Genomic DNA, 26,031 nt, shown 5'->3' on the forward strand with positions numbered 1-26,031 from the left:
TTTGACATACAGCACTTTAAAAAATCTTTATGAAGTGAATACCCCAAAAGTCATTTTACAGATGAGAAAGTGGTGGCCTAAGGCAATATTGAAGGATAATTTTTTTGTTTTCTGGTGAGGAACATTGTCGCTGAGCTGACAGCTGACGTCTGTGACAGTCTTCCTCTGTTTTGTATGTGGGACACTGCCACAGCCTGGCTTGGTGAGCGATGTGTAGGTCTGTGCCCAGAATCCAAACCCTTGAACCCCGGGCCGCTGAACTGGAGTGCGTGAACTTAACCACTGTGCTACCAGGCCAGCCCCAAAGGATAATTTTTTTAAAGGGTAAAATTGTGACTCTGCTACAGATATAAAATGAACACATGTCAAATATTTTTTTTTTAAGATTTTATTTTTTTCCTTTTTCTCCCCAAAGCCCCCCAGTACATAGTTGTATATTCTTTGTTGTGAGTCCTTCTAGTTGTGACATGTGGGACACTGCCTCAGCGTGGCTTGATGAGCAGTGCCATGTCCGTGCCCAGGATTCGAACCAACGAAACACTGGGCCGCCTGCAGCAGAGCGGTGCGAACTTAACCGCTCGGCCATGGGGCCAGCCCCCACATGTCAAATATTTTATCTAGCTCATTAATTAATGAAGGAACTAGTAAGATGTAAAAACTGTTCACTTGAGAACCCCAAGTATGGACACGCATATAGGCAGTCAGGAACGATAAACGAATTTGCTGATAGGTACAAAACTGGTCACTATCCATAGGGGAACAATTACCTGTGTCTTCGTTGCACGAAATTTATTTGCATCTCCCATGGACAAGAATCATTTTTATTACTATCAGTTTTTTACAACCCAGAGACTCGTCAAATAGCTCGAAGACAAAACACAGGTGCCGACCCTTCTAGAATCAATAACCCCTGGAAGCTTCAATCCAGGGGGAACTTAAGTAATACCTTCAAGATTTCACAGCTGCTAAGGAGAAGATCTGGAATTCAAACGCAAATCTATATGTCTCCGTAAGTTCCAGCTTTTTCCTCTGTGTCCAGTAGCTTTGGGCCAGAGAAGGGGGATTTTCCACAGAGGTTTGTGGTATTGACCGCTCACTACCCCATTTAGTTAAAGTTCCTGGGTCTCAAGAAGGGAGATCCCCCTCCAGGGAACAGAACTTTCCAAGGTAGCGACTTTTCAAGGTCTCCAAAACCTCAGCCAGTCATTTGCCGCCCTGAGGGCGTCTCCTCCTCTGCCCCCGCGGAAGCCTGGAGGGGCTGGAAGCCTGGTCTGAGCCCTGGGAAAACGGCAGAAGAGTCTCAAGGCTCCCACTGCACCTTGCATGGTCAAGGAGACTGCTGCAGCCCAGGCTCCAGTCAGAGCTGAGGTTTGGAAGTTACAGGACGCTGGTACAGCCGGATGATACCTTCATCATGTAGCCGTTTCCAGAGTGTTCTCTCCAACTTGAAGTCATGGTTGATGTAAAAGATGGTTCGTTTCCATGACTTGTCATAGTAGTGGTCAGAGAAGCGCTCATGGCCCTCGGTGATGAAGCCGTAGGCACTCACCTACGTCAAGGTTGGAGGAGAAATAAGGCCTGTAGTTGCTCTCTCCCAGGCTTCTTCTCATGGGCTAGCTCTCTGTGTGTCGAGGGGTTGGGGGGTCCCTTTATCCTGGTTCCATCCTTAGGGATCAGTGCAGGCCCCCCTGGATGCACACTTGCACGCATGCATGCATCCATACACACACCCACTTTCCTCACCCCAGAAGGGTGGGCACCCAGTCCAGCCATCATGCCATGCTGAGCTGGCCAGGAGTCCCCCAGAGCTGTTTCTGCAGGTACTCCTGCTCCTGAAGCAGAGTCTTACCTGGTCACAGAGCTGCAGGGCAGTGAGCAGCAGGAGGGCCCCAGTGGTGGGGCGGTATATTCTCCAGTGGACAGAGTCCAGGGTCTTAGACCTCAAAAACCTGTGAAACATCCCAGCCCCCGCAGCTGTCAGGAGCTGCAAGGATGAGAGGGCCGGCCCCTTCCACAGCTCCCTGCTCTCACCTGTTCTTCATGTATCGGAGCAAGTCTGGGTGCGGCAGCAGGTACCTGTCCAGCTGCAGGGCTTCCTGAAAAGCTTCCTGGGGCCTGCGCCTGTGGGCAGGAGCAGGTCAGCAGGCTCGGTTCTCTGACCTCCTCCCATGTGGGCCAGGTCAGGGTCATGGGCATAACCGGTACCCCATCTCCAGGTGACAGCTAACACTGTTCCCACCTGTCAAGCCTTCACAGCTGCTCACTACACAGCTCAGCCTGGGGAAAGGGGAGCGGGCACTGGGTACCTGAACCAGAAAAGGTTCTGTTTCACCAGGGTCTGATTCAGAAGCAGTGCTTCCAGCCACTCATAGTCCCGGGTGCCTTCCAGGAAGTGCAGGTAGCGGACATCCTGCGGACCAAGGACAGCGAGTGGTCCACGAGTACTGCCTTCAGGACTACCGGCTGGGGCGGCCCGGCTCTGACTCCAGACTGCCTGCTTGCTCTTCTCAAGCCTGGCCTGGCTGTCCTCCCTGTCCTCAGCCCTCGTAGGAACAGCGCCTGTGCCAACCCCAGACTCCAGACGCAGGATGCTCGTCTCCCTTTCTCACTGCGTGCTCCCTTATCCAGAGTCTGTGTGTGGCCAGGCCCACTCCTCTTTGCTCACCTTCCCCAGAGGTGGGTGCCGGAAGCCCCGATTGCCCAATATAAGGAGTGACTGGGTCAGGGAGAAGGCAGTAAAGCCGTAGAAGGACGTCCGAGTGCCCACGTCCTGTTCATAGCCCTTAATGACAGCTCCGCTCAACCTATACAGAAAGACAGAACCAGACAGCACACCTGGGCGCAGGAGGGAGACGCGTGGAGGAGGATGGGGAAAGGAAGGAGAAACGGGGGAGGCAGTAGTTCTCTGCAGCAGTTCTCTGGAATTTCTTCCAGACACAGGCCTGGAACACCCTCTCAGATCTCTCAGAGAGCCCTTCCCTGCAGGAGAGAGGCTGGAGGGGGCGCAGGGGAGGGGCAGCTTACCGGAACACGTGGTCGTGGCTGTCTATCTCTTGGCCCATGCGGGAGTCGTTCAGGATGCCCCCATTGCCCACCACTGCACAGGTGATGCACTGGGAGCTCCCAGGAGGGAGGCTGGCCAGGAGCAGCTGCTGCTGGGGCACTGGAGGGAAGCGTGTCACAACCTTCTGCACCACTGGAACAAGCAGGGGCTCCATTGAGAGCCCTGGAAGGGCCCATCATTTCTCCCAGGGCTGGCGGCCCCAGGGAAGAGGCAGACCAGAGACAAAAGCCAGCTGCCCTCAGCCACGGCCTAGTGCAGAGCCAGGCAACCCCCGGGGCAAGGACTCACGGGAGTGATTGAGCTCCATGAAGCCAAAGGGCGGTGCGAAGTGTTCCAGGCGGTCCCACTCACTCTGGTTGAAGCGGCTGGAGTCCAGGAAGAGGGTGAGGTTGGGCAGAAAGAGATTCTGGAGCCAGAGTGACTTGGAAGCTTTGACCTTCACCGAGTCAGAGCAGGTCTACATGCAGGAGGATGGGTCAGGCGGGGAGAGGCCCGGGAAGGCCATGGCCGGGGGGCTGGGCGGGGCGCAGGGGGCAGAAAGCGCCCTCAAAGTTCGGAAGGCCCTGCCTCTGCTATCTCTTCCCTCCTGTTCCTTGACCCTCCCTTGCCGTTGTCCAGGCCCGCTGCGGTCCTGGAGGTCCCCAGGGAATGGGCGGTTCTTGGCCCTCAAGGCGAATGCCCCCATGTAAGCGAGAGAAGAATGGAAGAGCCTGTGAAGGTGGAATGCGTCCCAGTGTGCTGTCGTGGTGCATGGTCACAATTATGTGTGTAAACATACATATTGTGAACGCCTCCTTCCTGTGGGTGTGGGCCCAGGCTGTTTTCCTTAGTGCATAAACATACAAATTGTGAACCCTTCCTTCCTCTGGGTGTGGGCCCAGGCTCTTTTCCTTAGGGTTGGAAGAGAGTGACAGTTGTAGGCTTTTCTATGTAGGGGAGACAAGGCATCCCCAGGGCATCTTGTCTGTTAGTCCCTGCTCCCTCCATGCCACCCTTCAGCTGTCACCTCTGCCCCCTGACAGAGGCTGGGAGCTCAGGAGTCAAGTCCCAGAGCAGGTCCACTCTTGCACCCCAATTGAGGACCCCCAGGCCTTCTAGAGGTTCCGGGTCAGGCCCTTCTTACTCACAACTCCCCGGGCTGCCGGGGCCAGGATTCTGGAGCCTGCCTCCTCCTCCCCCATTGCGGCCATTGTCGGAAGGAAGGATGGGACGAGAGCCGTGTAGGGTGGGACAAGGCAGAGCCGAGGAGTGGAGCCTGGGAGGTGAGGGAGGGGTGGGGTGGGCTGTCTGCAGGAGAGGCTTCAGAGCCCGAGGTGTAAGGGCAGCTGTGGCAGAAAAACTCACCGTCTGTAGGCCCCCCACGTCCAAACTATAGTTTTCCTCAAAATCCCACCGAGGCTCAGACTTGAAGTTGGCGGCCTTCAGGCTTTGGCTTCTCTGAGTGGTGGGGCTCTGGGAACCGGCAGAGGCTGGCGTGGCCCGGGCTCTCTCCTTGGGCGGGACAAGCGCCGTGGTCGCTCCTTTCGTCCTCCTCCTCATTGACCCTGCTGCCGTGGTGGTCAGGGCCCTGGCCTCGCTTTCCCGAATGGGTATCTTTGCTGTCGCTGCTGCTTTGCCCTGAGGCTTCACTGGCACTGTCTTTGCGGCTTCCGCCTTCTTCATCTGGTCCCCCATTCCCTTGGTTGTCCTCGCGTTCTGACTCTTCAGCCTCAGTGCCTCTGTCCTGTCAGAGGCCACCCCGCCATCCTGACTTCTCGGGGACAGTGTGTCCACCGCGATGTGCTTCCTCTCCCAACTCTTCGGTGCCCCCGTCCTCGCTGTGCTGGGCGCACTGCCCCGCTGCTCCGCCGCGGCCCTGCCCGACTCTGTTCCTCCACCATCGGCAGCGGTGCGGGCCTTGGCCGTGGGGCGCGTGTCCGGCACGCTCTTCTCTTGCGCTGACTCCACACGCACGATGGTCCTACTTCCCATTGGCGGCGACTGGGACACGGACTTTTGTAGCAACTCTGGGGACCTTTCTTTAATGTTCTGTATATATTGATGCCTAGGGACAGAGATAACTTTTGGTGAAGCTGAAGATTGTGGACACAGGTCAGAAGCATGACCAGTATCTAGACTTGTGCCTCAGGTAGACTTCAACCAGTTTCCCTAAGCGATGAGGGCAACGGCTACTACCGTCCACCACCAAAAATTAAGCTGCCCCCGTTGGCAAGCGCTCTGGAAACTGACCTCTGACCCGTAAAGAAACCTTAGTGGTGGCAGGGAGTTTCGGGTGCTGGAACCGGGTGCCAAGAGCTGAGCTGAAATGCTCACCAATGTTGCACCCCTAGACCTCTCTGTGCTGGCTCCCGGCGTACACTGTGTTCTGGACTGTGAGTTCTAGGGTTGTCTGTGTGACCCTGGGCCTGCCACCTAATAACTGTGTGAGTGAGCTGATCCTTTTTTTGTTTTTTTAAATGAAGTATAGGTAACAAAGTTAACCTTGTTCATGAGGAAGTGGGAAATGATTTTGAAAGATCTGTCTTAAAGATTCACTTTAAACGCTGTCATGAGTCCAACACCACTTAAAAGCAAACTGTTGCTTGTTGGCACTGTTAGGAAAAATATACATACTCAGCAAATATTTGGGGGGGGCCCACTGTATGTGCCACATCTCATGTTAGGTGCTGGAGATCACGAGTGAAAGGCCTGTTTCCCAGCCACAGGCAAGAGGAACTCTGGTGAAGGGATTGTCATGAATTATGATACAAAACACGGATAGCCCCGGGGGATGTGCAAGCTCGATGGAAGCACAAAGGGCCACCATGGGAGTGAGCAAGGCTTCCCAGAAAGGCTCCTTTCCAAAGACGACTAGGAGTAGGGAGGAGGAAGTGTGAGTCCCAGAAGCGTGAAAGCTCATGGCGCTGGAGCTGTTGAGTAATTACAAAGCAGAGTGCGGATGGGGGCCATGAGGCAGGTGACGGTCCCAACAGGTGGGCAGGGTCAAGTTGTTATTTGCACTGTATGTTGGGCCAAGGAGTTTGGACTTCATCATTGGTCTACTCATCCAGGAGGAGCCATCGAAGGATTTCAAGTAGGAGATGGGGACGGGTGTTGTTGAAAGAAGGGAGTTGGGGCACATAAGCTGATTCCCATCCTAGAATGCTGCTTCTGGCAGTGGTAGAAGATCGATTCAGGGTGGCTGGTCTGACTTCTGGCACTCAAGGTTTTGCCCGCAGGGATTGTATTGACTTTATTTTCTTTATATTTTCTGCTTTTATGTGAGGTTTTGAAAATATCAATCTATGCAAATTAGCATCAGGTGTTCTGCTGAGAAGAGCCTGGACTCTCTGCTCTGCATAGCTCTCTAACTGGAATCTGGGGTTGGGACTCCGTTCTACACTGGTTTTGGGGGGGATCCCTGGGAGCTTTGGAAAAAGCATCTTCCTCTCTCATAATTTAGCCATGACCCAGATGGATTTCCAGGTGTCCTTAACTCCTGCCTCTGTACTAATCCCCTGGTGCCCGAGGCCCCCCTGACTTGTCCTGGTCAGTCTTGTCCTTTTTCTGTTTCTACCAGTCTTCTTCTGAGCTATACGTAATAGACGTACTGAGGCTACAGGAAGAGAAAAAGAAAGCATGAAATGTGTAGCCAGATAGCCCTGAGCAAGAATGCTGGCCCTTCTGCTTATTAGCTGGTGTGATGGGGAGAAATCTTCTTAATGTAGCTGACCCCCGGTTTTCTTATCTGTAAAATGGGCTGCTGCCTTTTGCTTCTGAGAGAAGTCTGCTGTGAGTGGTAGCTGATGATGTGCGTTCAGCACCTGGCACAAAATACATGCTCACCCGATATAGGTTCCATCCCTTCTCGCCCCCACTGAGGCTCTTGGTTCTCAATCGTTCTTGACACAGCATGTGTAAGCTGGAGATCTACTTGGCCCGGTCTCCAGTTCCTCCAGTTGCTGCTTTGACTTCTACCCACTGCCCAGCTCAGCAGTTCCTCGTCCCTTCTTTTATGCAGCAAATATTTATTGAGCACGTCCTATGTGCTAGTTACTGGGGCTTCAGCGATGAGCTTAACCAGACACATCCCTCTCCCCGTGGAGCCCAAGATACAAAGGGGATGACAAGTCGTCACACAAATAAATGTCAATTGTAATTGGGAGACGTGCTAGGAAATGGGTGAGCATGAAGAGGCCAGGGAGGTGGCCTGACCCAAGCTCTATTTCCTGTGACAACGTTGATGCTAAAATTCTACTTGTCATCGAATTAGTTATGTTTCGTGGGTTGTGTTTGTTCGATGGCAATGTCGTCTCTTTCTTAAAGTACAAACTCCAAGGAGGCAGAAGTCATTCTAAGCAGCCCTTGCTACTAAGCCTATCACAGTGCCACGTCACATCAGTGCTCTCCACAGGCTTTCTGAGCCCAAAAGAAAAGGGATTTAAACAGAAGTGGAATAGAATCTGAAATATGTACATGCGGAAGAATGTCTCATTCAACAAATGTTTACTAAATGTCTACTCTGTGCAATGTGTAGGTCCTTGGAATACAAATTTGAATTAGTCACAGACCTTGGACCATGGGATACGCAGTGATTGTTACGAAAGGTGGGAGACAAAGGCGCTCTTTCATTGCTGGAGAAATGCAGGGCTGGCCCAGGCGATACACACCCTCCACAGATTACCTCTGCTAACCCTTCCTCCTTTACGGCCTCCTTCCTGAGTTGTGGCCAGCTCTTTTGGTTGGGACAGTATTTCCTGCCTTCCTTGGCCCCAAGGAAACACATTTGTTCAGGTCATCCAGGAGGGACACTCTCTGTTCTGACCTTGAATCTGAGCGAGGACCTAAATCCCCTGAAGGTAGCTGGGAAGGGCTGGCTGTGGTGTCCTTGCTTCTCATCTCCCAGGGGTCCTTCCTCCTTGGAACACACATCATTTTTAACTGGCCTTATGTAGCCAATGCCTCTGCCTTTATTCCACGGCTCAAAGAAGTAGCTTGAGTGGGAGATACTTCAGAGCAAAAAGGAGAGAAAGGCTATGGGACAGGGTTGGACTGTGACATGGAACAGCCTGGAAAGGGTAACAGCCTTCAAGCCTTCAAGTTCTTATTCTTTTTTGTTTTTCATTTTTAACTAAGAAAAAAAAGGGAAATTTATTATAAGGATAGAAAGTGTCTCGAGGAACCCAAGAGCAAGAAGTGGTTGAACCTCCGGAAGGGCCTGGAAGCAGGAGTCTCCCTCTAGACTTTGTCTCTGTTCCTACCTCCGCTCCCTCCGAGTCTGCTTTCTTCTGCTCTTTCCTTCCCTCTCTACTCTTCAGCCCACATGGGGATAGAGGGTGGCCACCCCATAGCACTTGTTTTGGGAACTGTTGGCTCTTTTTGCTCCTAACTTTTAATTTTCAGGGGAGACATTCTGGCCCACTTGGATCCCTTCTCCATCCTTGGCCAGGGATCTGGGTCACATAGTTCATGACATCCTGGGGTCCACACTGTGCATGGGAGGAGAACGGTTTCAAGAGAAAGAGGGGGTTATTGGCTCATGAGCTGGGAAGACACCCCCAAAGTATTCGTTCTGAAAGAATACCACTTTGCAGAGTGGAGAGCTGGTTAGTCCAGAGCATTTTCTTGATTGATTTGTTTGTCACTAGGAAGGTTCTAGCACTGGGATCCTGGGGTGAGACTCACTCTGCCCCTCTTTAATCTGACAATTGAGCTTAAGCTCTAAACTCGCATGCACTGCTCGGCAAAACAAAAGCCTAGGTGTCAACCCTACTTAGCAAACAGCCCTTGTTACTCAGCTCTGACTCCTGGTGGATTATCCCTACCTCCACTCCCCACCCCAAACCTCCAGGGGCCTAGAGACATTCTCCTTCCAAACCGCAAGCACCTTCACGTGGCGGTGACTGGGGAGATGATGAGGCAGGGGTGGTCTTAACATAACACACCTCAAACATACAGCGTGGACAGCTGGCCATCTGCCTAGTGGTCACGGCGGCCCTGAAAGATGCAGCACACGGCTGTCCTCTCTGCAGCCCTGTCTAGAGGCAAGAGTCGTGCAAGGACAGCCAGCAGGACTGTTCTGCCTGCAGATGCTGCGGGTTATTGATGACTCGGTTCAATTTTACAGGAAGTTGCAGCAATGACCCAGGTTGAGACAAAATTGTGTCATTAAGTTTCGTTTCAAGTCCCTGTAATTAAAGACACCTATGATTGCTGGGGATGCAGACGTTGATGTATTTCCTTGTGCTCAGACACGGTATTTCCTGAATGCTCAAATTGTGTGCATATGCTGAATGCCCTGCGTTTGTCCTGTCTAGACCCTGTGCAACGCCGAACTTGTGCACCGCAGGCCAGGCTGCGGCGGGAGGGCAAGCTGTTTTCTATGAGGGGCCTCCAGGTCAGAGGTACAGGCAGGTCAGTCACGGATCGCACCCAAGCCATTAACGTTTATCATTAGCAGAGATCATACAGCCCTATTCAATAAATGAAAAAAACAACAAAAGAATAATTATCTGGCATCCTCCTCTCTCTAAATTCTTAAGTACACATCACCAGGGGGCATTTGGAAGCAGAGAAATGGCAAAAGGTTCAAAGTTCATTTATACCTGAAGCTGTGAAACGACTGTTGGCAAGAAAGCAGTGTTTTCCCAAGAATACAGCCCTAGAGTTAATAGGGATAGAGATAATAGAAATAACAGGGAACTGTGAAGTCCACAGTTCATAAGAGGTTGTCCAAAACAAACTTTGGCAATAACACCCAAATCAAAGGTACTAATGAACTCAGCAGGATTAGCAGATTGTGTTGTTAAGGAGAAGAGAACTCAGAAGACCTCTTTGATCACCTAAATAATTCTGGGCTCTGCGTCTCTCTGGTCCAGACACCGCAAGAGGCTCCAGGCCAGGTGTGCTTGCCCCATGGCGAGTGGCTGGTCACACGTGTGCTTCCACTCCACGTCCTCCAGTCTTGGACTCTCTCAGCAATCCCCACCATCAGCTTCGCTGCTCACTCGCTCACTGTATCTCGGCCCCTCCGTTAGAGCGTGCTTTCCTCTTCCATGTTACACTTCCGGGTCCCCCAGCTTCCCTTCTGCTTCTCCCTGAAAGGGGGGCAAACTCTTGGCTCCCCAGTAGCGCCCTTTCTCACTCCCTGCTGAGCACCCTCCACATGGGGCGGCTCTCGCCTCCAGCACCCCACCTCGTCAGCCCGGCCTGGAGTTCCCGAAACTCCTTGGTGTCCACACAGTTCTTCAGGGTCTCCGGTCGTATCTGCTTTTCTTTTCAAACTTTGAAGTTTATTTTTCCTGGGAAATCCTGAAAGTTTTCGCACTCTACTTTGAAACTTCAGATGCATCTACAAGTTGCTTCGATGACTAAAAGCTGTACTCTGCCTTTAATTTGCCTTCATTCTCTTGTGTGCTGAAAAAAACAGGCAGAAATCTGTATTCTGTTGTTATTCTGAGTGTTCTTTTTTTTCAATTTAAAGCCAATTCTTTTTTTTGTTTTGTTTTCGGCCAATTAAATCCAATGGGAGCGATACGCATATAGTCGCGGTTCACTGGCTGGATCCAATTTCCAAAGCTTCTCCTGAACAGAGGAGTCCCGAGCACTGTCTGCGATGCCATTCACCCAGCCGGACTCACTGTGGGCCAGGAGGATGGAAAACTGGCTTAAAAGTTGGACATTCTCCCCCCCTAGAATACTCACATTCAGAAACACACAGCTCTCCCCAGACCCACAGGCTCGTTAAAGAGTGACTCACAGAGGGAGCTACAGAATTATAGGGCGAAGGCGTTGAGGGAAGACCTTGAAAGGGGTGGCGGATGGGAGGGACCAAGATAAGCAGGTAAGAAGACATTTTAAATAAAATAATGGCAGGTATAGGTCAAGAGTCACAGATACGAGATGAGACCTGTGTGGCCCCGTGACTAGGAACTCTCACTCTCAAATGAAGGTTGTTTAAAGCAAAGCCAATTTTGATCACCTACATCTGGCACCTAGATAATCCCCTAAGGGGGGATGATCAGACCTGAGAGTAAAATTTGTCTCAGGGGTTATCCCAAGGTTAAGTGATATATTTTTTTTTTAAGATTTTATATTTTTCCTTTTTCTCCCCAGAGCCCCCCCAGTACATAGTTGTATATTCTTTGTTGTGGGTCCATCTAGTTGTGGTATGTGGGACGCTGCCTCAGCGTGGCTTGATGAGCAGTGCCATGTCCGCGCCCAGGATTCGAACCAACGAAACACTGGGCCGCCTGCAGCGGAGCGCGCGAACTTAACCACTCGGCCACGGGGCCAGCCCCTTAAGTGACATTTTTATCTTGGCATTTTTGAGATAATGACTTTGGGGGAAAAATAATATTCCTTCCCCATCCACTGCTGGCCAGCCGTGTGATCTTGGGCAAGTCGCACAACCCTTTGAGCCTCAGTTTTCTCATCCATTAAATGAGAATCTCAATACCCATCTCACAAAACAGTTGTGAGCATTTTACAAGCCAGGTGCTAAAAGGCACTTTGAGAAATGCTATGTCCTATAAATGTAGCTGGTCAAGCTGGATTGGGGGCTAACACTGTAAGACACACAGCAACAGTTAGAGGCCCCATTGGCTTGCCTCTCAGTTCATGTGCCTAGAGAGGAAAATCTAAAGGGGTGACAGGCTTCGAGGCCATAGGTAAATCATATTTCATTTATGCCACTTAACCACTTGATTTAGATATCAGGAACTAGAGGTAGGCATGGCACTTAGAAACATGGCAGTAAGTCCCAAAAAGAGCAGCAGAGAGAGCTGAAGCAGCTGCGTTGGGAATCAGGATCCTGGAGCAGGGAGGGGACACGGGGACTGCTCTGTTTGGACGTAAGCCTCATAATACTATTTGACTTAAAAATTTGCACATTTCCTTAACAAAAGTAAAAAGTTAAAGGGAAAACTCTGAAAACTAAATGAGACATCTTATTGGAAATTCTATGAGAATTTGAAAGCACAGTGCAACATTTATTCCACAAATATTTATTGATTGGTACTTATATGCGAGGCCTTTAGAGCTATCTGTCAGGAATCAGAGATGAAAAGGCTGTGATCACTGATCTTAAGAAGCTCACGCTCTAATGGGGAGCAGGCACGAATATAAAGAGCTGCAACAAGGTGTTAGGGGAAGGGCCATGTCAGTCGTATGTGTGGGAGACACTGGATTCCAACCCGGGGGGACCGTTCTGCTTCAAGGGGCACTTCAATATGGAGGCGAGACCTAAACTGGGTCTTTTTCTCCTGAGTCTTTCTTCAGAAACGAACTCTTCTGAATTAGTTTTCCTTTTATAAAGGTGATAATGTGCTCATTGCTGAAAAAGCAGAACATGAATTTAAGCCTAAAAGGATGTCCCCCTGGAACCACACCCCCTCAAAGAACCTGCTGTTGGCACCTTAGAGTGTGAACATCCAGACCCTTGGTCTATGCCTGTTATACTCACAAATGCAGTTGTATACTATTTTGGAACTTTATTTAATTCTTTTCCTCTCCGTGTTTTCTCCCTTCCCCGTTGCTACCTGCCTCCCACCTACCACCAGGTGTTAAGAGTCAGCTCCACCTTCATTACCTCCATGGACACATGAGGCAAATGAGAGCCGGAAAATACAGAAGACCGTGTAAGACCTCTGGCTTTCCCCACCAAGTATCTAAGCCCTAAATAGGGGAGATTTGGTGAAAAAGAGAAAATATCTTGGAGAAGGACTTTTCCATTTCCTACCACCATCATCCCCTCCCTAGAAGATTTATAAGGGAGGAGTGCGAATAGGGAGAGAAGAGAGGGATCTGTGGGTCCCAAGGTCAGAGACCTTACTTCCTGGTAGTGTTCCAAGGGTCTAACAAGACCCCCGAAAGGGAATGGCGGCATGCTGAACCTAGAAATGTGGAACCATGGACAGCGTCACAGACACTTCCCACACCTAAGCCAGGGGGACGTGAAGAGCCAAAAGGCAGGGATGACGGATGTCTCGCAGCAGCTCCTGGCTAAGAATCAGCTGTCCCCTCTCATGCCTCGGCACAGCATCAGCTGTCCTGGAGCCCTTTATGCCATCCCGGGGATGGAGCAGAGGAGGAAGAATGGCCGAGATTACGTTTTCCTGCAGCTTGGTGAATGGGGCTCCAGAATCAGAAATTAGGAGGTTATAGAAAATAAAGTTGTATTTCTTACACCAAAACAAAATAAAAAGGGCCGGCCCCGTGGCGCAGTGGTTAAGTGCACACGTTCCACTTCAGTGGCCTGGGGTTCCCCGGTTCGGATCCCGGATGTGGACACGGCACCGCTTGGCAAGCCATGCTGCGGCAGGTGTCCCAGGTATAAAGTAGAGGAAGATGGGCACGGATGTTAGCTCAGAGCCAGTCTTCCTTAACAAAAAGAGGAGGATTGGCAGCAGATGTTAGCTCACAGCTAATCTTCCTCAAAAAAAATAGAATCCATAGGTCTGATTTTACAGCTCGCTCTTTTTTTTTTTTTTTTTGAGGAAGATTAGCCCTGAGCTAACGTCTCTGCCAATTGTCCTCTTTTTGCTAAGGAAGATTGGCCCTGAGCTAACATCTGTGCCCATTTTCCTCTACTTTATGTGTGGGACGCCTACCACAGCATGGCTTGCCAAGCAGTGCCGTGTCCACACACGGGATCCGAACCGGCGAACCCCAGGCCACCAAAGCAGAACGTGGGCACTTAGCGCTGTACCACCAGGCTGGCCCCATTACAGTTCACTCTTAATGATCATCTTTAAAGCCAAAACAAGGCATAAAATCTTCCAAAACACGTTATTCCAGACTAGGAAAGCCAAACAGGCAGACATGGTCTTAGATTATATCTACGTATCAGGGAGTAAATTGGGGACTGGGACCAAAATTTTTGCCATTTTGGTGCACCTGGGTTTGTCTTAATGTGATATGAGGAGTGGCCCCGTAACCTCGGTTTGAAATCCTAGAATTGTCTTCGAGTCCCCAGCCCCACCTCCATCCTATTTGTTGCCAAATCCAGCTGATTTGATTTATTCTCAGTCCTTTCTTCCGAGTCCCACTGCCACCATAACCTCCCTGCCCAGGGCCTCATTGAGTTAACCACTGCAAGGGCCTCTGACCTCCCCCACAAAACCACCTCCCCCCACCATCTACCCTACAATCTATTAACAGAGTTATCTGCATAAAGCGCAAATTTAATCAAGTTACTCCCTTACTCTAAAATTTTTAATAGCTATAGAATAAAGTTTAAGCTTTTGGGGTGTTATTTAAGGCCACACGTTCATTCTTTCACGAGCAAGCGTTTACACCGTGTTACACCTACACGGTCCAGGACCTGTTTAAATTACGGGAGAAATGGAGACAAATGAGACAATTCCTACCCACGAGAAAATTCATAGTCTGGCAGAAAAATCAGCCTTTGGGTTTGTGACGTGATGTCACGATGGATGTGGTAGAGGGAGGCGGAGGGTGGTAGCCTGCTCTCTGGGCTGGGAGTGTGGACTCCGCAGCTGGCCTGCCTGGGTTTGAACGTGAGTGACCAGGTGACTTTGGGTGAGTTACTCAACCTCTTTTTTCTGTAAGAGGGGTTAATGACGATAATAGTTTCTACCTGAAAGGCTTGATGTGCCGTTGGTAACCTGGCACACTGTGAGCGCCGTACCAGTGTTCGTTGCATTGGTCGTCAATCACCTCTCATTTCTGAACGCATCCTGCCTTGTCCCTTTTCTGCACCACTGCTTATGCTGTTTCTTTAGTTCCTGCTTGCTGAAATGTCACACAGCCTTCAGGCATTATGCAAATGCTACCGTCTCCACCTTGTTGTCCCTCCCCCGTCCTCCGGTTGGAATGAATCCTCAGTTTGCTCCCATAGCAGTTGTCGCATTTGACTCCACTGTGGTTACCACTACTGATAACATCCGCGCATGCTTGCGCTTGGTGTCTGCCTCTCTCCTCCAGTAGGCTTTCAGTTCTCGAGAGTCAACACATACGACGTAGTAGAGAAGCATGGATTTGGACCCAAATCCTCTGAATTTAAACATCCGTTTTGCTATTTCCTGGCTAGGTGGAATTCGGCTTTAACTTTTTTTTTGGAGGAAGATTAGCCCTGAGCTAACATCTGCCGCCAATCCTCTTTTTGCTGAGGAAGACTGGCCCTGAGCTAACATCCGTGCCCATCTTCCTCTACTTCATATGTGGGACGCCTACCACAGCATGGCGTGCCAAGGGGTGCATGGGTCAACACCCGGGATCTGAACTGGCGAACCCTGGGCTGCCGACGTGGAACATGTGAACTTAGCCGCTGCACCACCAGGCTGGCCCCTTGGCTTTGACTTATTGAGCCTTGTAGGCTTCATTTTGGTAAAAGAATAAAAATACTAATCTTGGACAACAATTGTGAAGATCAGAAATAATGCAGGGAAAGCTCCCAGAGCATAGTTCTTACTCAGAGGATAGGAGTCTGTGACCGTTGAAAGCTTCAAAGAGAAGATGGCGTGTGGGAGACAGACCGGGCTTAGAGGCGCGTCTAGGGGAAAGGCGTGTGGTGAGAACAGACAAACAGGGAGGCCGACCCGAAAACCTGACCTCTGTGCTGAGCCATGGAAGAAGATGCCCCACAGAAATGAAGGGCTTATCTGGGGAGCAGAGGGCACGTAAGAAGGTAAGAAGGTGGGGCCGCGGGGGCTACGAAAGGCTTTGAGGCAGGGAGGCGGCCTCAGGAAAGCGTATTTTAAGACAATTGGTCGGTCAGCAGTGAACAGGATAGATTGGAAGGAGTGAGTCACCACTGTGGCCTAACCAGCGGCGGCAACCAAGGGTGAGAGACGGACAGACCTCACAGCAGATTATCCTGACTCCAGGGAGGGACCGAGGCTGACGAATGCCGTGGGAGGCAACTTTGGCCACTGAAACATAACGTGAAGAGGATCTGGCCTGACAGCGACAGTGGACTGGGAGGAAGGGAAAAGTCAAGAGCTATTCTGAAGGAGAGGAGTGAGAGAGGAAGAGGCCAAAGCGATGGGATTTTTGTGATTTGGAGACGGGTGGTGGCCCACCTTTGCCACAGTGCTGCCCGGGCAGCCGGCGAGAGTCAAATCAGAAACGAAACAGACCCGGCTCGTGCTTTCCCGTGGTTTGTGAAGGTCATTGTTCAGGTGGTGTTTGCACTTTTATGACACGTCAATATCATTTGGGAGTTGGAGAAGATTTCTGAGTAAGAACTATGCTCTGGGAGCTTTCCCTGCATTGTTTCTGATCTTCACAATTGTTGTCCAAGATTAGTATTTTTATTCTTTTACCAAATGATATTGACGTGCCATAAAAGTGCAAATGCCACCAGAACGATAACCTTCATAAACCACGGGAAAGCACTTTCCTAGAGTCGGTGACCCATTCCTTGGCTCCAGCAGGTAACTGGGCAGTTCTGGAGCTCTGATCCTTCCACGGCACTTCAGGAAGTACTGAGCTGCCCTCCACAGCCTGCTGGACCGTGAAGACCCTGGGATGGGGCAGGGCGGTTCCGGTCTTCTTCCCAGATACATTACATCACGCCTTCAGAAATCTTTAGACCAGAAACAGGCATCAGTCTACCTACATCTCACCTTAACTCCGGGACACATGGCATGGACTGGGGAAGGAGACCAGGCTCCCCAGTCACAATGAGCTATCCTCCCCCCGCATCCCACTCCCCGCTGAAGTGTCTCGCCAAGAGTACTGTAATCCTCTGAGCTTCTCCCTCTCCCTTCTCCTCTTATCCAGGCTAGATTGAGTTGGATTTTTGTCTCTTGCTATCAAAAGAGTTCCAACATGTACAAACCCATATTCACACCATACACAAAAATAACTTTCAGATAGATTAACTATTTAGCTTAAAGAACAAAAGTACAAAAATATTAGTAGAAAATGTAGAAGGCAATTTATATAATTTTGGAGTGAGACAGACTTTCTAAAGATTGCACAAAGTCCAGCGGCCATAAAGGAAAAGATAGACAAATTTTATCTACATAAAAATTACTTACGTATGACGTAAGATACCATAAACAAGGCAATAAAAAGAAATAAATATCAGGCTGCAGAAAACACTTGAAGTATTGTAACATATGTAATAGAAAAGGGTTAATATCCCTAATACACAAAAGCTCCTACTAATAATAAAAAGGTAAATAATTTAATTTTATAAAAGAGCAAGAGATGTGAACAGGTCATCATAGAAAAATGCAAATGTTAGTAAACTAAAGAGGATCCTCAGATTCACCGGCGGCCTAAGAAATGCAAATTAAAAAGAGAAACACGCTTCTACCTGTCAGATGATCAAACTCTAAAAATGATATCTGGTGTGGCCACAGAGGGGCAGAAAGTGAACTCTCACACCTGCTGGTGTCGCTTTTTCAGAGGACAATTTAATGGTATCCACTGACATTTAATATGAATATATCCATTGTCTTGGCAATTCCACTTCTAGAAATCTAGCTACAGAAATATTTACACAAGTGCACAAGATGTGTGAACAATGAGTGGCAAGCCAAGTGTCAATTGAGAGGGACAGGTTGAATAAACTATATCCGTTCTATAGAATGCTATACAGCCATGAAAAAGAAGGGAGTGGATCTGCATGTGCCCAGTCTGGAGGATATCCATGATACAGTGTTGATTTAAAAAGTCAACCTGTGGAACAATGTGTAGAGTGTAATTACCTATTTATCTATCTATCCATCCATCCATCCATCCATCCATCCATTTACCTATCTGTTTATCCATCTGTTGTAAGGGCTTGTATGACAGAAGAGCACAGACTATGGAACCAAAGCACCTGGGTTTGAATCCTGGCCCTGACTTGCGGGGTGAACCTGGGTGATTCATGTAAGCTCTCCACGTCTCAAAACACTCATCTGCATAAGCATTAGTAGGTTAATATACATACAGCATTTAGAATAGTCCCTGGCATATAGCGAATGCTGTAGAAGTGTTAGCCGCAATAGCATAATAATTATATGTACCCTAAAGTATGGAGCGGTCATCCCTGAAGAGTGGGGAGAGATGGGAGTACACTGGAGAGACCCTCACCCCTTGCTTCACTTTTTTGTATTTTTAATTTTGTGAGAGCATGTATTACTTTCACATTTTAAGAATAGTGAAACGAATCATTCAAAGTACATTGAGTCTGGAAAGAAAGGGGCCTCTCACTGCTGGATGTGTTTATTTTATAAGAAAAATGGCAGAGAAGGTCCTTTTGAAGGATTTACTTGGGGCCCGGAATTTAAGCCGCCTTCCTAGGTGAGAGGCCTCCCGTCTTACTTGCAAACTTCTCAGGGAGAGGGTGACTTTGAAATGAATGGAACCCACGTGGTAAGACTTTTGCTTTAGGACATAGAGAATGGCATGTAAGAACTAACCCCAAAGCTGCTCTTATTACTCACAGTTGCAGAGGGGGAAATAGCCTTGTTCTCTATCTATGCCTCCTGGAGACCCAGTCCAATAGTTCTCAAACTCCTGCCTCCATTTCCTCTCTAGACAGGCTCTACGGCCCCCGGGGCTTCCTCGCTCCCAGCACCACCACGTGGACACAGTAGTGTCTCCGAGTTTCCATCCTCCCTGGGGTAGAGATTTTCAATTTCCTCTGATAAACTATGGAGAATTTGGAAAGGATCGCGGTCTTACCTGACAGGCTTTGTACTGGGCTCCTTAATAAAGGAGGGCAGGGTGAAGAGAAGGAAGATCAACACAGCCAGAAGCAAGAGCCACTGGACAGCCTGGCCCAGACGGCTGAGTCTCCGCAGGCAGGGCCCCATGGTGGCGGTTCGGGCCCTGCAGCAAATTTCTGCATATCCTGGGGCCTTGATGCAGAGAGGAAATAGTTTCACTGCGCGGGTCTCCTGGCCAGGGAGTGCACACCCTTTGTCTTAGCAACGGGCCACTGGTGAATGCTGAGTCTCTCAGTGTCTGCCAAAGAAAGGAGGAGCCACTTGCACTGCTTTATGAAGGCTCACAGGCTGGCGTGGCTGAAAGGAAGAGAAACTCCTTCTGTCCAAACAAGTTCACCTTCCTTTGTCTCTGAAGCCAATTTCTGAACGCAGAACTTTATGAGAAACATACACACGTTATACAGAACCTCACTTTCATCAGGTTCCAACCCTTAGGGACCCTGCGCAAGTGCATGGACTGGAAGACCCTCGCATGGCCTCCAAGCTCAACACGAGTTTTATTGAGGAAAATGTAGGGAATCCATTTAGGTTTGGGGCCCCCTAGCAATCTTTCCCAAAACATCCATTGTGCAACCACAGACTGGAGCTACGAGAACCTCTCATTTCCTTGGTTTTTAGAGCGTCTTCTCTCAATCTTGGGTGCACATTAGAATCACCTGGGAAGCTTCAAAAGTCCCGATACCCACATTGCATCCCAGCCAATTAAACTAGAATCTCTGGGGACAGGTATTTTTCCAGGCGTGGGTTATTTTTAAATTCCTGATGCGTGGCCAAGTTGAGAACCACTAATTTATAGGCACTAAGGGTTGCCACAGCAGTATTTTTAAATGAACAAAATTCTGTTATACAGTGTTTGTCAGAACCTGGTGCAAAAAACATATACTTTGTGAACTTTCCACAGACTTCTGTGAGCTGCTACCTTCCTACCGTGACCTTGGACAAGTTGCTTAACCTTCCTGCCTCACCTGCAAAATGAGAAAAGCAGAGGCATCTAGCCTGGGGGCTTGTTAGGAAGACACCACTAAAGAGACCGTCGGTCACGGCAGGCACCTGACATGTGTTCACCCTTCTCATCGGAAGTCACGACCGTGACGACAACGACCCGTACCTGTGCTCTGAGCCAGCACCGTGAACTGCTGCACGCGCAGCGCCGCAGACCTCGCAGCCCCTCGAGGAGCTGGTCCTATTATCAACTCCATTTTACAGTCGAGGAAATCGCCTCTGTGAGTGAGCAGCCTGCCCATGATCACGGAGGGAGCCCCTGGCGTGGGGACCTGATCCGACTGACCGAGACTCTGTGTTCTTCCCCGCTGCGCAGCAGCGCCTCTGAGAAATCATTAACTCTGCCTTGATATGAAAAACAAAACAAAACACAATGTTTGGGGGAAATGTACAACTTGGAGAAAAGATATCAAGATCGGTTGCAGAAAATAGAAAAGTCAGAGAAGCAGCCCTTCATAAAGTACTATGGGTTGTCAGTATTAAGAATATTGCCTACAGTAGGTTGAACCCCCCAGGGGTTTTCCAGCAGCTGGAGGGGAAAGGGGCAGCTTGCAGGAGGGGGGCTTTGGAGGGTTCGGACCTGGCCTCGTTGCTCACACATGAGGTGTGCTGTCCTCCGAATGCACAGCTTCCATTTCTGTACCCAAAGTCCTTGGTCTTCGCCCAGGGCTTGCACCAATAAATGCTCAGAACACCTTCCCCAGGGATGATGAAAAAAGTAAGAACGTGTTTCTGAGAGGCTGGGAGTCATACAGACAACTTGTGGGCTCCCTTCCCCCGACCCCACACGCTGTAACTTGTGGCGCTACTTCAGGGGATGGGCTGAGAGCAGAGGAACATCTTAGTACTGATTCAGTCTCACTCGCATGCTCTCTCTCTCAGCACACCTAACCTGTAAGTGCTCACACGCTGACTCTAGAAACGTTTTCTGAACAGACCTGTGTCAGGCCATCACTCTTTGCCCGAGTTCGCCTGCACACTTGGCACAAGCAATTACCCTACGCCCTGGTGCCTGTCTGCAATGCTAGGCGGATGAAGTGCACAGTGGGAAGGCATTTTCTTACCCACAGCGTTGGTTTCATCTCACCCCGTGTTTTGAAGAAGGCACTGGCTGCCAGTGTTCTCTCTGACTTCCACAGAGCGTGGAGATCTAGTTGAGCTCCTGGGTGCAAACTGAGCTCCTGTACGCAATCTGTGCCTCTCACCACCTCGGGCATGAGCTGAACTTGGAGTTCTTGAAGCCAACTGGTGGCGGCGGGATAATCCAGGGTTCTAGTTTCTTAGTTCTCAGGTTCCAGCCCAATGCTGCTGTCGTGTGTGCCTGGCAGAATGTGAGACCCAGAGAAATACAGGTTTTAGTGGAAACTGACTTTCCAATAGTTTTTCAAACATATCACAATTTTCACATTTGGTAGGTCTGTTTACCTCTCCTTTTTAAGTTGAAGCTTTTGACGTTAGTCTTCCTTATATCCCAGCCAGCAGCATGTGCGAGACCCTACATGCAGAGAAGAGTTGTAAAAAGACAATTTTCAGTAAAAGGGAAAGTCATGACTGTCATATAGATAGGAAACATGAAAATGTGTTGAAGATTTTAGTCTACTCATGAGAGAACTAGGCAGATGTAATAACCGGTTCAAAAGAAAAGCACAGAAGCCCAAATTAATACAGAGTAAGGATTGTTAAGATGAATTGCAAATGAGAGCAAAACTGGTTTTTCCACAGGGAGAAGGGAAATCACAGACAGGACAGAATTTGCATGTCTATCAACAACGTATAATTTACGGAGGGGTAAAATAGTGCAAAGACAAGGAAGGCTAAAATCTGCAGAGCTGGAGGCGCGGCCTCTAGCCGACGCACACTTTTCCATCGAAGCACCATGGTTTTCTAGAGTGTGCGCACCTTGGAACTGCTCCAGGACTGGAATTCTTGACAAGTGTCATTCATTGGATCCTTCTGCTGGAAAATCCACTTGATGACTTAGCTGGATTAAGTGGAAAGAGGCTCAACTTTCTAGAAGTCACTTTGTTGGAGATGGTGGGAAATGCATTCAATGCCCCCACTACATGCCTTGTTTTCTCTAATTCTGTTTTCTGTACCAGACCCACTTCTAACTGTTTTTCTAACAGTCTGATTGAGATAGAATTTGTCTACTATATAGCTCACCCACTTAAGCGTACAATTCAGTGGATTTCAGTATATTTACAGAGTAGTATAACCATCTTCAAAATCTAATTTTAAAACCTTCTCATCATGCTCATTAATAGTCACCCCCTCGCCCAACTCTCTCCTTCCCCTCCCAGCTGGCAGCAATCATCAATCTATGTTCTGTTTCTGCAGATTTGCATATTCTGGACACTTTATGTAAATGAGATCATATCATACAAGGTCTTTTGTGACTGGCTTCTACCTCTCACGATAATATTTCCAATATTTCCTGTTGTAGCATGGATCAGTGCTTCATTCCTTTTTATTGCTGAATATTAACACTCCATTGTATGGAGATACTGCACTTTGCTTTTCCATTCATAAGTTCATATTATGGGTTGTTTCCACTTTTAGGCTATTATGAATAACGCTGCTGCGAACATTTGAATCCAAGTTTTGTGTGGACATATGTTTTCATTTCTCTTGAGTAAATACCTAGAAGTTTAATTACCAGGTTGTACGTCACTCTATGTTTAAATTTTGGAGGAACTGCCAAAGTATTTTCCAGAGCGGCTGCCCATTTCACACTCCCACCAGCAATACCTGAGGGTTTCAATTTCCACATTCTCGCCAAAATTTGTTGTCTATCTTTTCTATTATACCCATTCTATGTGTGTGTGAACTGGTATGGTTGTGGTTTTGATTTTTGTTTCCTTGATGGCTAAGGACGTTGAGCATCTCTTCATATGCTTATTAGCCATTCAAAGATCATCTTTGAAGAAATGTCTAGTCAAATCCTCTGACCATATTTTAATTGATTTATTTGTCTTCTTATTATTGAACTGTTTGTTGTTAGTGTTGATGCAAATAATCCATAACCAATCTATAAATTAAAATGGGGGAGAGTTCATTATGAGCCAACTCTGAGGACCATGTCCATACGGCCTGGGAGAGTCCTTTCACAAATGGAGGAAGCATTCCAAAGAAGGGGGGTGTACAGGTGGTTATACACCATCCAAGAGCATGCATCACGTGTGAGAGGAAGGTCCCTTATTATGCTAGTCAGGAGACTGCTTTTCTGGCACAGCGGTACGATGAGCACAGCAGGCTGGTGGTCACAAGATGAGTGGTCACCGATGAGCACAGCAAGTCAGCAGTTAATCCTTACTCTAGGGAGAAATGCTTATCCTTAAAGAAATGCCAATGTGGGGGAAGTTACATCCTTATCTTTAAGGGCATTGTTCTCGTCTTCGGGACATAGTAAATACTTAAAGCAGATATACAATGCATGCTCAACAGGCCACAATGGGACCTTTTGGAAAAACAAGGTCGGGCCAGATTAGTTTTAACCCACCTGGCTTTCTCTTATGCTTCGGTGTATCCTGTTGCTTGTCATTTATTTATCATTAGTGCTGTGGAGTCGATTCTGACTCGTACCACTCCTGTGGACAGCAGAGGAGAACCCTGCCTGGTCTTTTTGTGCCATCTTCTCACCTTCTGGCGCTATATCAGACAATGCTCTGCTGCTACTCATAGGGTTTTCATAGCCAATTTTTTTGGAAGTGGGTGGTGACAAGAGATTTTCACATGTTGACATATATGGGGTAACTAATGAGTTCAAAACTGATTCGGCTTGAACTGGAAAGGCTGACTTACGGCCTGCCAAACATACACTGTAGATCTGCTTGTCCATTAAAGTAAGGAAAGCACTCTTAGGATAAAGAATGCATGCTTCCCCTCCTATGCCCTCTTGGTAACACCCTATTGGTGACACCTGGATTAGTCCCTTTCCTGGCATCACGGTCACGTTGACCTGCTAATTTGCAACTGACTACCTCTTTGAAAATGTGTCCTGGGTGTGTTTAATGTATCTTCTTTGTTCTAAAAAGATATAAGACAGTAGTGAAACCCATGCTTCTCTGGAACGCCTTCTAAGGCCTTTCCGCGTGCTATAATCCTCACTCTGGCTCATAATAAACTCACCCCAGTTTTGATTTATAGGTTGGTTATGGATTATTTGCATCAACATTTCTTCGTGTAGTCACCGCAGGATTTCAGAGAAACCCACCGGAGACCACCTGAAATCTAGACTGAACTGGCATGCGGTACCGATAGGGGCCCATTGAGCACCTCTGGATCACGACATTCTTCAGGCGACCCTGGTGAGCTCTCCTGAAACCCAGACCTCCCTATTTCAAGTCGATGGTCCAGAGTTTATATGAGCTGTTTCAAACCTTAAGACTAGGCGTCTTAAGGGGGTACTAGTACATACCGTAGGTAAGAGGAACCTGGAGGGAATGCCTAGGCCAGGGGAACCTAGAAGGAAGTCTGGAGTGAACGGGGCAGGCTGACCTTTTCAATTTGGCTTTAAATTGTAAAGAATTGTGTTTATCTAAAGTCTGAACAAACTGCTTGATAGAGAAATGAGAGACTGAATGTGTTCAGCTCTGAAGAAAAGGGACATCAGCTCCTCCAGGCCGAAAGGCGTTCTCAAGTGACTAAGAACCTTAGCAGGAGCATTGGGGGTGAAATCCTCACAACGTGCAGCGGCCCCATAGGGAGCTCCACTATCATTCACGTTAATTAATTACAGGCTCATCTGGGGAAGCTCAGAAAGGGTTGGTCACCTGAGCTCTGAGCCCCCACGACGGTTTTAGGATGCCAGCAGGAGAAACCGAGGCATGCAAGAGAGTGTTTACGATCTTTCTTTAGGGAGTAACAGTCACAAGCAGCACATTTCTGACCTACTACACTGTCCCTAGGAATTGTTCAGACTTTATAGCAAAACAAACTAATAGGAAAGTGGGAAATCAAGCTTCTAAAAGCTGACCAGTTCCCAAATGGGCAGCCTCACCTCCAAGCTCCGGCTGGCTTCAGGCTGTGACTCGCAAGTACTTAGTGAAATAAGGATAGCTATAAATGGCTGGCAAGATAACCGGGATAATTTGAAATTACAGTGGCCACTGTGGAGCTCCTTTTTAAGAGCAAGGAAACAAAGAAATTTTTAAAAAGCCAAGCTTGCCAACTTCCAGCACAATTGCTCAAAAACTAAAGGTTCTGTAAACTGTAAATATTTACAAAGAACTGCAAAAAAATATTTTACCAAGCTTGTTTCATGTCCTGAGGGCTTCGCTTAATAATCGTCAGATTAGAGGTCCTGAAATATGGTCAGACAAAATGCACTGTACCCCGTTTTGCAGTCAGAGATAGTCAGAGAGAAATGTGGATTGCACTCCATTTGTGGCTAAGAGTCCTACCGAGCTGCTGCCAGCCTCAGGGGAATTACGTTGGCCCTTAAAGGAATGTTCCCCTTAGATAAGATCATTTAAAAAGTGCACTTAAAAAGCAAAAACTTCAACATTCCAATAATCTTATTGAAAGTTTTGTTGCAAAAAGCTATGTTATAAGTAGTAAGCAAAGGAATATATTAGGCCATGACTTTACAACAACCCCGTAATCTATGAGTTAATGAAACTGAGAGATTTTCTGGGAAACTGCTATGCTAAAGATTACTGGAGCTGTTCCACACTGCCAGGTAGTTACTGCTGGTCGTGGCTGAAACCGACAAGGTGTTTGAAAGGATTTAAGCAACTTAGGATCAGAAATTTAGCCAAACTGGAAGCTGATATTCAGAGTCTGATAGCAATTTTCTTTCCAGGCCTTCTTCCCTAAGTTAAATTAAAACTAAGCACCCAGAAGGGAAAAAAAAAAGCAAATTAGGATGATGGGGTTGGACAGGTGTCCTCAACTTACAAATCCCTGTAAGACTGGAAAAGCAGTTCTAGAGGCAGTTCAGATTCCACCTGGTTCCTTTATCTCAAAAAGGATTGCGGCCTTGCCTCTCTAGGAACTGTTATCTAGCTCATCACCAATTCCTAAAACTAAAGAAAAAAAAAAGCGAAAAAGACCAGAAAAATGGCCATAAGAGCAGCCTCACCCCAAATCTAGCATCTTTAGTGTCTTCTCCACAAATATTTGTAAAAAGGCGTAAAACAAAATTTGGATTCACAACTAGGGAACTTTATATTACTGTACCTGATTCATGGCAGTGATTTTAAAAGAATAGCTGTGGAGACCCTGTATGTGTGTCTGTGTGTATGTTACACGCGTGTGATATTTTACCTCTGGACAGTGTGGCCAACATCAAGAGCT

General features: G+C 48.3%; 1 protein-coding gene across 3 annotated transcripts; it reads right to left on the bottom strand.

Annotated features, from left to right (window-relative positions):
• Positions 1 to 387: 387 nt before the first annotated feature.
• On the bottom strand, positions 388 to 18,993 carry ST6GALNAC1 (ST6 N-acetylgalactosaminide alpha-2,6-sialyltransferase 1). Of its 3 annotated transcripts, none has more exons than XM_014839911.3 (9): positions 18,689 to 18,993; positions 4,409 to 5,108; positions 3,353 to 3,521; positions 3,025 to 3,196; positions 2,666 to 2,804; positions 2,307 to 2,410; positions 2,032 to 2,121; positions 1,850 to 1,949; positions 388 to 1,549 (listed from the first exon to the last, which is right to left on the bottom strand). In XM_014839911.3, the coding sequence occupies exons 1-9, from the start codon at positions 18,817 to 18,819 to the stop codon at positions 1,358 to 1,360; spliced, it is 1,797 nt and encodes a 598-aa protein (XP_014695397.1). In that variant the 5' UTR covers positions 18,820 to 18,993; the 3' UTR covers positions 388 to 1,357. The 3 variants fall into 3 exon arrangements, with proteins under 3 accessions (XP_014695397.1, XP_044601533.1, XP_070339787.1); XM_044745598.2 differs by lacking the exon at positions 18,689 to 18,993 and adding an exon at positions 9,886 to 10,552; XM_070483686.1 differs by lacking the exons at positions 2,307 to 2,410; positions 2,666 to 2,804; positions 18,689 to 18,993 and adding an exon at positions 9,886 to 10,552.
• Between the last annotated feature and the right edge of the window lie 7,038 nt (positions 18,994 to 26,031).

The sequence above is a fragment of the Equus asinus genome, chromosome 13, assembly GCF_041296235.1.
Source record: "Equus asinus isolate D_3611 breed Donkey chromosome 13, EquAss-T2T_v2, whole genome shotgun sequence".
In the NCBI taxonomy this organism is placed as follows: Eukaryota; Metazoa; Chordata; class Mammalia; order Perissodactyla; family Equidae; genus Equus; species Equus asinus.

Bases quoted from the DNA above. Each gene is read 5' to 3' on its own strand.
- ST6GALNAC1 (XM_044745598.2), bottom strand. From the start codon at position 10,034: ATGGTGGGGATTGCTGAGAGAGTCCAAGACTGGAGGACGTGGAGTGGA. The intron at 2,805-3,024 runs GTAAGCTGCCCC...CTTTCTGTATAG, and splicing joins AGCCACGACCACGTGTTCCG to GTTGAGCGGAGCTGTCATTA. The intron at 1,950-2,031 runs GTGAGAGCAGGG...GATGTTTCACAG, and splicing joins CTCCGATACATGAAGAACAG to GTTTTTGAGGTCTAAGACCC.